We start from the raw sequence: 12,913 nt of genomic DNA, 5'->3' as shown, positions 1-12,913 counted from the left end.
AGGTGTCTAACAGCTGGACCATGAGGAGGGTCATTTATAATGTTTCATTAATTCCATCTGAAGTAAATTTTTTTTTATTGTTAGTGAAAGACAGATGCAGCAGGGAAATTCTGTGGGGACTCAGGAGAAGCCCCCGATCCCAGCAATCCAGTTGTGCTGTGACCTTTACTCTCCTCTCATTCTCTCAGTGGTCCCTCCTCATTGCTTATACTCTGCAAACCGGTTCTCCACTGTTTAAGGCAGCCCTTCCGGCTGGGAGGTGGGATGGCTGCCATTCTCCCATAAATACTGCACTGAACGCAGCTGACAGCTGTGATGCAAACCCAAGGTCTGGGTTACAGCAGGTTTGCACAGTCACCGTATGAAACGTCAGAAGGGTGTCAAACTGCAGGCAAAAGTACAACTGGGTTCAAAAAAGAATTAGATCAGTTCACGGGGGATAGGTCCATCAGTGGCCAATAGTGCCTTGAAATGGAAAAATGGTTATTTTGTCCAGAAAGCTTTGCCTAAAGGTTAAAACTGGAAACGATAGGTCAGATTCTTGCAGTGCGGAAGGGCTAGAAAATTCCTTTGGCTGGCATAGTCACTTCTTAACCGCCCCCTCTCAGGCACTCCAGCATAGGGGGCATGTCATGGACATAGAGAGGGAGAGAGGGCGTGGCCACAGTTCAGCTGCATGCTGGCAATCCCTAGCATTGGAACAGCCCCCTACAGCTGGGTGTAATGTAGATGACCCCCAAGGCTGCTCTAAATTATGCCATGGGCCACCCCACCCCACAGCAGCTGTGGGGATCGGGGGAACATGAAGATAGTTTAGAGCCATCATTACCCTCTCTTCAGCTGCCTCGATTTACTGGTGCGCTAAGGCTGACATCATGCCTTTGATCAAGGCACAATTCTCATTGATGTCAGTGATAGATATGTCAGATTAAGTGATTTGTCCAAGATCAGGTAGTCAGTCAGTGGCAGAGCTGGAAGTAGACCCCCCAGAATGCCTATGCTGTAGCCAACCACCAGCACTCCCTCTGGATATAGCTCTGAGGATGGAATATCATTGCTGATGTTACAGGGTTTCCCCCTATGTTTGCCCATAGGCCTCCTACTGTACCTTGTATTTTCTGATTTTCGGCTCATACACTGGTGCAGGAAGAGATAGTCCTGTGGGGCGCTGGCAGACAAGGTGGTCTGGACGTGGTTGGCAGGTGAATCGAAAGTGAACAAGGTAGGTTGGCTGGAGTGGGCAGGAGCTGACGACTTGCGTTCTCTGAGCAGATGGTGGTTGGAGCTGTTTAGCTCAGCTGGGGAGGAGCGCGGACCATGGCTCACCAAGGGAATGTTCCTCAGAGTGTCTGTGTGAGAAAAATACAATGAGGATTATTAGCACACAAACCGCTAGCCCTTTCTAGCCATAGATCTACAAGCACCATACAAAGGTGGAGGAGGAAAGCAAGACATACAGTGGCCTGCCCAAAACCACTCACTGGGCTAAGGACAGAGGCAGGAATAGAAAACCCATCACCTGGCTCTGTAGGAAGGTGGTCTACCCCCAGTGACACCCCCCCTTGCTACTCAATTAGGTACTTACTTTCAGTCATCAACATTATACCTGTCTAGAGATCTCAGCTGTGAAGCACTTAAAAATAACACAGTGCAAAAGCCACTAGTCCAACAGCAGTTTTGCAGGCAATCCAACCACTGAATGGGCCATGGGAGTCTAAACTGTATTCTCACCTCCAGATTATGACTGAAACATATTGGCAGGGGCAGCGTGGGCAAGCTAGTGTTCCCACCCTCCAGGTTGTGGATAAAGACAAGATTTAATTCTCCAGGTTGCCCATCAGGTGCCTTTCACAAGCATTAATGATTCATGCCAACCTTGTCCTTAATAATTTGAACTTTAGATTCTTAGGAAAATGCCCAGGTGTTCAGGGAAAGGGAGATGGTTTTGCATATGGTTATTAGTGACATAGTCATGCAGGAACCCCTCATGTTCCTCAGCATAGGGAAACACAGTTATTTGTGCTGGTGTTAAGTTAGTGAGTATCCGCCGACAAAGCCACCTAGGTGATGTACACATACAAATACATCCAGGAACTAGAAACTGGGTCCAATGGTGCAACTATAAACTGGCAGCATCAAACACCACCTTCTCTGCAGGCGAATATGGAGAAACAGAAGGAATTATGTGGTCGTGGAGTAAATGGACTGAGGGCCTGGTCATGTGTGGTGATGGAAGTCACGTAGCAGGAGGTTCTCAGCATTTGACAGGAATAGGATCCTGTTTATCCTCTCATTTACTCCAGTGAAAATCAGGAGAATGTTCCCTGAAGTCAAGGAAGTCACACTGGTGACAAACCAGCATGAGAGGAGAATCAAATTCAGGGTCTCTGCATAGGAAAGAATTAAATCAGGCTCCCACGGAAGGACTCCTAAGGGCCTCCCTAAACAACAAGTTCTTTAGTTCCCAAGTTCTTACCTTCAAGCTTAGCCCCAATTGATCCTGAGGAGGGAATACAAGAAGGAGGTGGCTGGCTGCATTTGCCTTGCTGGGACACCCTGAGGTGAGGGAGCCTGATTCTTCCCTGCCTTGGGTAGCCATTCACACCTGTGCCCAGTGAGTCCACAACGTTACCAGCCTACAGTGGAAGCATTTTACACCCTTTTTTTGTGCTCACTTTGCATAGGGGTAAATGACTACACAAGGCACAAATCTGCCAGGAATCAGGCCCTAGCATCGTCATGAACTCACTGGAACATTAGTTTACAAATGGGAGTTTTTAAATAATGAGTCGTGTTTCTCATCCAAAGAACTCCCCAGAGGCGTTAGAGACAGGTGTTCAATACGCCTCACCACACACCGGTCTGGGATCATTATTACATCCTAGTTACAGCAGGGTAAACTGAGGCACGGAGAAGTGAGGTGTCTTGTCCAAGGTCCCATATTGAGTCAGTGGCAGAGCAGGAAGGCATTCCAGAGTCCTGATTCTCCTCTCCTACTGGTTTTATGGTGTAACTCTATTGACTCCAATAGAGCTATTTCTGATTTACATCAAGGGAAGTGGGAAGAGATGCAAGGCCTAACTCAAAGTCCCCTTCTCTAGCCACTACCTAACATTGCCTCTGCACTATTGTTGAAAGAGAAAGTATGTTTTAAAATACTAACTCTATTTCCACCCAATGCCCCTACAGCAATCCCACTGTCATCCCAGCTCTCCGATAAATGTGCTCCAAGAACTTGAACCAGGCATGAATTTTTACAGCCAGGCTGTAAGCCCCATAAAAACAAGGGACAATATATATTGGAAAAGCAGAACCAGTTTAGTTAAAGTGGTTTCAAGGGCTCCCAGGCGAGACACGTAATCACAATGCATATAAAACTCTAGTCATATGGTACTGAAGTCACCATTTTTATAGCTGTGATTTTAACTAATGTAGTGTTGATGGGAAAAGTGCCTGATTGACAGTCCTGGGGAATTAAATCCTCTCTCCATGGAGCCAGCACAGCACAGTCAACAACAGTGCAAACTGCTCGTTTGCCGCTACTGTGCTCTGCTGGGACACCCATAGGGATTCATAGATATTGATTATGATCAGCCGGTCTGTCTTTCTGCAGTGCACAGGCCAAAGAACATCACCCACTAATTCCCATTTTGACCCAAGTGGCTAATCAAAGCCTGTGAGTGTTCCAGTTGGGATGAGAAATAGATGATAGAGGTTGATATTTCTTTGATGCAATCTTGTTTATTTACAAGGAATGTACAAAGTCCTGCTCCTCCAAACCCAGGAGGAACCCAAACCAGGGTTTGTTGCTTACAGCCTTAAACCTTTTTAGCCAGCATCAGACCCAAAAGCTCTCTCTCCAGCTTCTTCCAGGGCTGTACCGTACTTATAGGCCTCTGCTTGAATTTACAATACTCAGCAAAAACTCTTCTGCCCACACAGTCTAAAACTCTCGGGCAGGGTCACATAACCCTTTTGTTTTAGGGGGATTGTGATTAATTTATCCTTACAGTTATGTTAACTGAAGAGTTCATTCACGTCCATTAATCTCAACAAGGTTTTAACTCAATCCATAACAAGGTTTCACCTAGCTCACACACACACAGACCCTGAACGACAAACAGCATAGGCGCTGACTCTGTGGGTGCTCTGGGGCTGGAGCACCCACAGGGAAATATTAGTGGGTGCCTGGCACCCACCAGCAGCCAAGCTTCCCCCCCACCTCCCAAGTGTGCTGTGTCCCCGCTCCTCCTCCTCCATCCCAGCACTTTCCGCTCTCCCACCGCCTAACAGCTGTTTGACGGCGCTTAGGACACACAGAGCCTCCATGACCAAGCCTCCACCTAAGGGCCGCAGGGACATGTTAAATAAATAAATATATGGAGATATACTTATCTCATAGAGCCAGAAGGGACCCTGAAAGGTCATCAAGTCCAGCCCGCTGTCTTCACTAGCAGGACCAAGCACTGATTTTGCCCCAGATCCTCAAGTGGTCCCCTCAAGGATTGAACTCACAAACTTGGGTTTAGCAGGCTAATGCTCAAACCATTGAGCTATCCCTCCCTCATGCTGCTGCTTCTGGGAGCCGCCTGAGGTAAGCGCTGCCCGGAGCCCACACCACTCCCGCACTCCAAGGCCCTGCCCCAGCTCTGAGTCCCCTCCTGCACCCAAACTCCCTCCCAGAGCCTGCACCCTGCACCTCCTCCTGCATCCCAATCCCTAGCCCTGAGCCCCCTCCTGCACCCCAAGCCCCTCATCCCCAGACCCACCCCAGAGCCCTCACCTCCAGCTGGAGCCCTCATCCCCTCCAGTACCCCAACCTTGCTCCATCCCTTAGCCCACTCCTGCACCCCATCCCCAGCCCTGAGCCCACTACTGCACCCCAAACCCCTCATCTCCAGCCTGCGCCCCCAGCTGCAGCCCTCATCCCCTCCAGCACCCCAATCCCCTGCCTCAGCCCAGACCCCCCTCCCACACTCCAAACCCCTCATCCCCAGACCCACCCCAGAGCCCGCACCCCCAGCGGGACCCCTCATCCCCTCCAGCACCCCAACCCCCAGCCCAGAGCCCCCTCCCACACTCTGAACCCCTCATCCCCGGCCCCACCCCAGAGCCCGCACCCCCAGCCAGACCCCTCATCCTCTCCTGCACCCCAATCCCCTGCCCCAGCCTAGTGAAAATGAGCAGTGAGCGAGGGTGGGGGAGAGCGAATGATGGAGGGAGAGGGAATGAAGTGAGTGGGGGGTGGGGCCTCAGGGCAGAGCAAGGGTGTTTGGTTTTCTGCAGTCAGAAAGTTGGCAACCCTATGTGCTGCTCTGGTAGTGTGCACCAGACAGAAAGCAGGTGTAACTAGCTGTTTGAAAATCCCACACTGTTGGGGAAAGTCCAGGTAGAGTGAAGTCCAGATAACTGGCCACCCCAGCCTCCTAGCGTCGGTGTAGAGTGTGCGTCGGGGGCGTGACTGCGGACGGGGGTGTGTGGCTGGAGTGCAGCTCCTACATACAAGATAAAACCTGCAAAGGGAGACTCTGATCTCTGTTATGCTGGCAAATACCAGTGTAACTGGGGTCAGAATTTTCCCAGTATAACCCAGGCCTGCTTGGTGTGCTCCTCTGTCCCACTCTAGAGGCACCTAGCCCCACTACAGACTCATGAGTCTGCTACAGCCTTAGCTAAGAACAGGGGTTCTCAAACTTCATTGCACCGTGACCCCCGTCTGACAACCAAAATTACTTCACGGCTCCGGGAAGGGGGACCGAAGCCTGAGCCCCACCAACCTGGGTAGGGGGGCCAAAGCTCAAGCCCTCCCACGTGGGGGCACCAAAGCTTGAGGGCTTCAGCCCCAGGCTGTGGGGCTCAGACTTTGGCTTCAGCTCCAAGCAGGGCCGGTTCCAGGCACCAGCTTGGCAAGCAGGTGCTTGGGGCGGCCACTCCGGAGAGGGGCGGCAGGTCCAGCTATTCGGCGGCAATTCGGCGGACGGTCCCTCACTCCCGCTCGGAGTGAAGGACCTCCCGCCGAATTGCCGCCGCAGATTGCAATCGCGGCTTTTTTTTTGGCTGTTTCAGGCGGCCCAAACCCTGGAGCCGGCCCTGGCTCCAAGCCCCAGCAAGTCTAACGCCAGCCCTGGTGACCCCCACTTTGGGGTCCCGATCCATGGTTTGAGAACCGCTGGCTAAGAACTATGTGTCTTTTAGCTCACACAGCAATAGAGGCTCATACACTAAGATTTGGGGTCCCAGGTTCGATCCTGCTTGCTGATGACAAGGGTGTGTTGACGTTACACCCAGGGCTGGCTCCAGGCACCAGCTTACCAAGCAAGTGCTTGGGGCGGCCACTCCGGAGAGGGGCGGCACGTCCAGTTGTTCGGTGGCAATTCGGCGGATGGTCCCTCACTCCTGCTGGGAGCGAAGGACCTCCCGCCGAATTGCCGCTGCAGATCGCGATCACAGCTTTTTTTGTTTTGTTTTTGTTTGGCTGCTTGGGGCGGCCAAAACCCTGGAGCTGGTCCTGGTTACACCAACTCTAAAATGAGATTTTGATCAGTCCACACCCTTTTCTCTTCCTCTGTGATTATTAGTAAGCACCTCCTAAACAATCCATTGTGTTTAACCCTCACTTATCGCAAGGTAAGGGTTGCTTCTCCTAACTTGACCATGGGATCCTATTGAAAGAGAATGTAAGAAACTGGGTGATGTAAGTGAATGTTGCTGTTATAAAGATCATGTTCCACCTGGGACATCACTGGAAGGACAAATGAGGGTTAATAGATCTTCAGCTTTTATCTCTGTTGTCTTCTCTAGATCCCCAAATCTGGGCCAGATTCCAATCTAGATTGAAGTTAATGCTGCTACTCTGGATTTACACTGGTAAAACTGAGATCAGAATCTGGCTTTGTGTCCTTGTGACACGACCAACAGAGAGAAGAAAAGTGGCTCTGAAAAAAAATGGCCCCTCCTGAGGTGATTTTTCAGTCTCCTAAATCATGTCAAGGTACCAAATTGATCTATCTGCTGATCTTTCACTGCTGATGTATTTTCCCCCATCATACTGTGAATTTCTATTGAGACAGAAAAAGCACATTAGTAAAAGTCTGGGAGCGTGGCTCAACTTTATTGTGTGGTTTGTGCTAAACACAAAAATGATCAATATTTAACATTGACATTAATGGGGTTGGAGGAGAACTTAAAAAACCTAACTCTTGTTTTCTTTGCATGGATATTAAAAATTCCTCGGTGCTTTTCAGGGGAGTAGACAGTTGCCTCAGTGTCCTTGGACACTTATCATTATTACTAAATATTTATGTTGCTATAGTAGCCAAAGACCCCAATCAGAACTGGTGCCCCACTGTATTGTGGACTCTGGAGATACAGTCCCTGCCCTGAAGCCCCTAGAATCTGTGAGCTGGGTTGCTGGCTGCATCAGCGCTGGCACCAGCACAGAGGGAATGCAGTTTTTGCCTCCCCTATTCAGTGCCTGCTGAGATGGGGGTGGCCTCTGGCTAGAGCAGCCCAGATGACTTCACTGTTGCATTCCCTGCTTCACTGACCTGTATGGGGCTTTGCAGGGACACAGAATAGGCAGAGCACAGATCTACTCTGGCTACATCCCAGATTCATCCTCTCCCCTCTCTGGCCTGCCGCTGCAACTGGGGCTGTTGCAGAGGCAGTACAGGGTGCCCCTGCCCAGAGGTATTCCTCAGGGGGAATTTATGTCTGCCCCGCAGCCCCTTTGCACCAGCCTAGCTGACATAAATGGGCTGCATGGCAATGATAATGAAGACAGGCAGCATACTAAAGGAGAGGGAGAAGGATACAATCAAATTGTATCCTATTTTCTATACATACAGACAAGTCATAAGAACGGCCATACTGGGTCAGACCAATGGTCCATTCAGCCCAGTATCCTGTCTTCTGACAGTGGCCAATGCCAGGTACTTCAGAGGGAATGAACAGAACAGAAAATCATCAAGTGATTTCAGGAGAGTAGACAAGTGATTACCTGACACCTATTCTTAGCTTCTGGCAAACAGAGGCAAGGGACACTTCAGACCATGGTTTTGCATCCCTGCCCATCCTGGCTAATAGCCATTGATGGACCTATCCTCCAGGAACTTATCTAGTTCTTTTTTTTTAACCCTGTTATAGTCTTGGCCTTCACAACATCCTCTGGCAAAGAGTTCCACAGGTGAAATACTTCCTTTGGTTTGTTTTAAACCTGCTGGCTATTAATTTAATTTGGTGGCCCCTAGTTCTTGTGTTATGAGGAGTAAATAACACTTCCTTATTTACTTTCTCCACACCAGTTATGATTTTATAGACCTCTATCGTATCCCCCTTAGTTGTCTCTTTTCCAAGCAGAAAAGTCCCAGTCTTATTAATAATCTCTCCTCATACTGAAGCTGTTCCATACCCCTAATCATTTTTGTTGCCCTTTTCTCTACCTTTTCCGATTCCAATATATCTTTTTTGAGATGGGGCAACCAGATCTGCATACAGTATTCAAGATGTGGGCATAGCATGGATTTATGTAGAGGCAATGTGATATTTTCTGTCTTATTATCTATCCCTTTCTTAACGATTCCCAACATTCTGTTTGCTTTTTTGACGGCTGCTGCACATTGAGTGGATGTTTTCAAAGAACTGTCACAATGACTCCCAAGATCTCTTTCTTGAGTGGTAACAGCTAATTTAGACCTCGTCGTTTTAGATGTGTACTTGAGATTAAGTTTTACAATGTGCATTACTTTGCATTTATCAAGTCTTGCTGTTATAAATAAAAAGTCAGACATCCCCATCTGCCCCTCATCCCAGCCACCCCCAGTGGACTGCCCGCCTCTGTGGAGATGCCTGTATGAAAAACAAAAGGATCCCAGTTTCATAAGTATCCACATCATCAGGCCATGGTGTATTTTGATTGTTGTTGCACAGGCCTACCTGCTAAGGCAGCCATTTTACGCCACACCGTAAGCTGCCTCTTCTCATCTCTCATTTCTACCTCCTTCATACCAAATCTCCCCTAGGGCTACTGCTGCCCGACAGTCGTGGGAATGAGGCATGTTAGAATTCAACGGCCTTGCGAGTAGATTTGATTGTTGGGGGCCATTCCACCAAAGTGATTTGGCATCTACCGAAGATGTAGGGAAGCTGATGAGCGCACTAAAAAATAAACAGCAATTTAAGGCAGAGCTAATGGCTCCATAACTCTCTCCTTGATTGCAAAGACATTAAAAAAAAAAAAGAAAGAAAGTCAAAAAGCAGGTGGCGGGGGAATGAGCAGCACGCTCCAGTAAAAGCATGCCGCTCCCTTAAGGGACGCCATTCCATTGACATCCACATTGATTTTCAAAATGAATTCCCATTACGCTTCCCGCACTGACCTGGACACCGAGCGCATTAATGGGAGTGAATTCAGCACTCACTCCATTAGGTTTGTGAGATGAACTCCATAAATAGCAGGTGAGAGATGGATTGTTATGTGGGTCTGGGAGGGTATTTCAAGTGCCAGAAAAATAAACCCAGCTGCTACACCGTGAGGCTGCCAAGATATATTTTTGTTATTAAATAGGAAACTGTGCTTTAGGTCAAACATCAGCGATGGGTACTTTCAGGGAGGGGGGGGGAGGGGAAAAAGCATGCAGTGTTAAAGGATTCACCTGACATGATCGGGATTATCTTTGATCCATGCTAACATAGCTCCAGCACTTAAAGAAAAGCCAAGGCCTTAGCATTTCTATACTGGCTGGAAATGGCAATTGGTTAGAGGAAGGCTGATCTTGTGAGCTCTGGATTCCAATCCTAGCTCTCCACAAATGCCCTGAGTCACCTTGGGCAAGTCATTCCCCTCTCTGTGCCTCAGCTCTCCATCTGTAAGGGAAGGATAATAACGCATCCTTTGTCCATGTAGACGGTACGCTCGTCAGGACAGGGACTGTTTGTACAGCCCCTAGTACAATGGGGCTCCAATCACAGCTGGCATCTCTTGGCCCTGCTGTAATACAAATAATAATACCAGCTATAGGGTACGTTTTTAGCAAGTACAAGCCTGCTGAACTGAACAGCATTCCCTTTCTCCTCAAAAATACATACCTCATGCACGGTTGACAATGCGGCGGGGGGAGAGAGGAGGGGATTGGTAATAGGCAATGGAGTCCTGACTTTCTCCACCATGAGTTCAAAGCCAGCCCCAGCTGGCATCTCCAAAAGCTATAGCCAGTTAGTAGGTGGTAGGAAATAAGCTGACAGGCTCTGTTCTGAGTGGGCAAGGTCATTGCCACGGACACTTCTGCTGGCAGGGTTGCTACTCCAGAGAGGTGCAGGCGTAGAGCCTACCTTTCCCCTAGGGGCTAGTTCATTGGGGGAAGCTAGCATCAGCCCTGTTTGCTGTGCTGTGCCCATTTCCAGGATGGGCAGAGAACATCAGTTTCCAGAGCCTTGCCTACAAGGAGTGTGTTATTTCCTACCATTGTTCTAGCCCCAGCGCAGCTTCTACAGTGCCAGCAATAACGGCAGAGCTGGTGTAGATGGGGCACTGGTGTCTTTAACCACTGAGTGGTCTAACCCCAGAACGCTAGGGCTTCCACCTTTGCTAGCCCTACATTCTCCGGAGAGACAGTGCAGGGTGGCCACTCTAGCCCCCTGCCTGCAGTATTATGGGGTAGCGCCTAGTAATACCAGAGTTAAAGTTGCAGCAGTGTTTCTGTTTACAGCTATTTGAAAGTGCTCTTAAATCCACAGGCTGAGGCAGGCGGCCACGAAAAAATCCTTGTGCCACCCAACTGTGAGTCTGCTCCCCTTTGATCCTTCCCCGAAGGAGTCCCTCAGGCAGCTCCGAGGACCGTGCCTTTGTGTGCAACCAGTCTCAAGTAGTCCTTGGATCAATGAATCACAGAGCACAGTGAAGTCTCTATGAACAGGCGTGATACACTGAAACTGTGCCAGGTGCGGGGCAAATGTCAGGAGTAGTTAGGGAGGGCTAATGTACTGTCATGCTCCCAGTTCCTCATGCCATCCCCACAGGGGCAGAGTTAAGGTTGTGTGGAAGTGTCATTTTAACCTCACATTTCCTGGTTTTCCAGCCCTTCAGTTTTGGGAGTTAAACTCTCACGATCTGGCAAGGCAGGGGGAGCACAGGGCACAGCTGAATGCCTACGAGGGTCTCTCCATGGTAGCAGCATTGTTTTGGATGTGAACCGCTCCTCAAGTTCATGCTACAGATGCTTTGGTGATCCCTTAAGGAAACACAGCCCGATGCTCAGCTGGTGTAAATGGATGTAGCTCCATCCAAGTCAATGTTGTTGACTGACACCAACTAAGGCTATGGCCCTGTAGAGTTCATAGTTAAGATGTGCATGTTAGGCCTTATGTTATGGTAAGGAAAAAACAACTGAGACGCCATCCCAGAAGGAAAAATGTGAATCTGAAACTGTGGCTCGCTACAGTATTGACTAGGCTGGGAGCCAGGAATTTTTTATGACTGTTTTTCAATCTAAAAAGTTGGTATTTCCCTCCTTGTTGACAGCTTTAAATTCCCTTGCTTAGAGCTCTTGACTATTACTGGGTACACATATTTTTACACAATGTTCCCGTGCTTATCTGAGTAAAATAATTACTCAGTCTCCTTTGGAAATTATTGCTCAGAAGGTAGTTTTTTAACCATGGCAGCTGATATAATGACAGTTCTCCCCTGCCTAGAGCCAGATATTGCTCTGAAACATTTCCCATGTTCACTGACTTGAAAAGGTGCTTCTATGGAAGAGCTGTAATCCCTTTTCACAGTCAGTTATATTCAGGAGCTTCTTGTGGGCACAGTTAGGGTTTCCATACACCGTGAGTGTTTTTTACTCCTCTGCGTAGTGCCATTGAAGTCAGTGGGAGTGTTTGCATGAGACAGGACTGCTGATGTGAGATGGCATTTGCAGGGCAGATCCTGACATCACTGTGTTAACTGATGCTACGCCCATCTGATACCATAGGCCTGCTTCTCCTCTCGCTTATGTTGCTGTGAAGCAAGGTTAACTGCAGAGGAGCCAATGGAATCATGTGGCTGTGTAATGGGAGTGGAGAATCAGGTCCAACATGCCTTGGGAATACGGATCCTGCTTTCGAGCTCTGTTTTGTGGATGAGGCTAGGAATTGCCCTTTAAAGCAAGCTAAATTTAGAGAGGCAAATTAGGGTTCAGGCTCTAGAAGTGGATTAGCAGAGCGACCAATCAAATCAATCTATGAAGTCATCAGCTCTTGATGCTTTTGGTTTATACCCCTGTGCCTCCATAATGGCACATGGGTGCAAGTGGGGCAGGATCTGAGGCTAAAATAGGGAAAGAACAAGTTAAGAATTATTTAGACAAGCTAGATGTCTCCAAGTTGGCAGGGCCTGACAAAATATATCCTAGAACACTTAAGGACCTGGCTGAAGAGATCTCTGAGCCATTAGCAATTATCTTTGAGAATTTGTGGAGGACAGGAGAGATCCCAAGGGCAAATATAGTACTTATCTATAAAAAGGGGAATAAGAATAATCCAGGGAACTATAAACCAGTCAATTTAACTTCAGTACCCAGAAAGATACTGGAGCTCATAATCAAACAATCAATTTGTAAGCAACTAGAAGATAAAGTGATAAGTAACAGTCAACATGGATTTGTCAAGAACAAATGAGGTCAAACCAACCTAATATCTTTCTTTGACAGGGTAACAAGCCTATGGATGGAGAGAAGCAGTAGATGTGATATATCTCAGTTTTAGAAAGGCTTTTGATACTGTCTCACATGACTTTCTCATACACAAACTAGGCAAATATAGCCTAGATGAACGTACTATAAGGTGAGAAAAAACATACTCAGAGAGTAGTTATCAATGGTTCTCAGTTAAGCTGGAAGGGCTTATCATGTGTGGTCCCACAGGGATCTGTCCT

At 48.3% G+C, this 12,913-nt stretch overlaps 1 protein-coding gene across 3 annotated transcripts in view; it reads right to left on the bottom strand.

The window, feature by feature from the left end:
* The window catches only part of GAB2 (GRB2 associated binding protein 2), a 196,624-nt gene that overhangs the window by 29,704 nt on the left and 154,007 nt on the right, over positions 1-12,913 (bottom strand). For all 3 annotated transcript variants that reach the window (XM_054015774.1, XM_054015776.1, XM_054015775.1), the window contains exon 3: positions 1,109-1,349. In XM_054015774.1, coding sequence (XP_053871749.1) covers positions 1,109-1,349 — 241 coding nt within the window. The remainder of the gene's footprint in view (positions 1-1,108; positions 1,350-12,913) is intronic.

Source organism: Malaclemys terrapin, chromosome 1 (assembly GCF_027887155.1).
Source record: "Malaclemys terrapin pileata isolate rMalTer1 chromosome 1, rMalTer1.hap1, whole genome shotgun sequence".
NCBI classification, from domain to species: domain Eukaryota; kingdom Metazoa; phylum Chordata; order Testudines; family Emydidae; genus Malaclemys; species Malaclemys terrapin.
The sequence above is the reverse complement of the archived record's forward strand: the minus strand, read 5'-3'. Positions and strand labels throughout refer to the sequence as shown.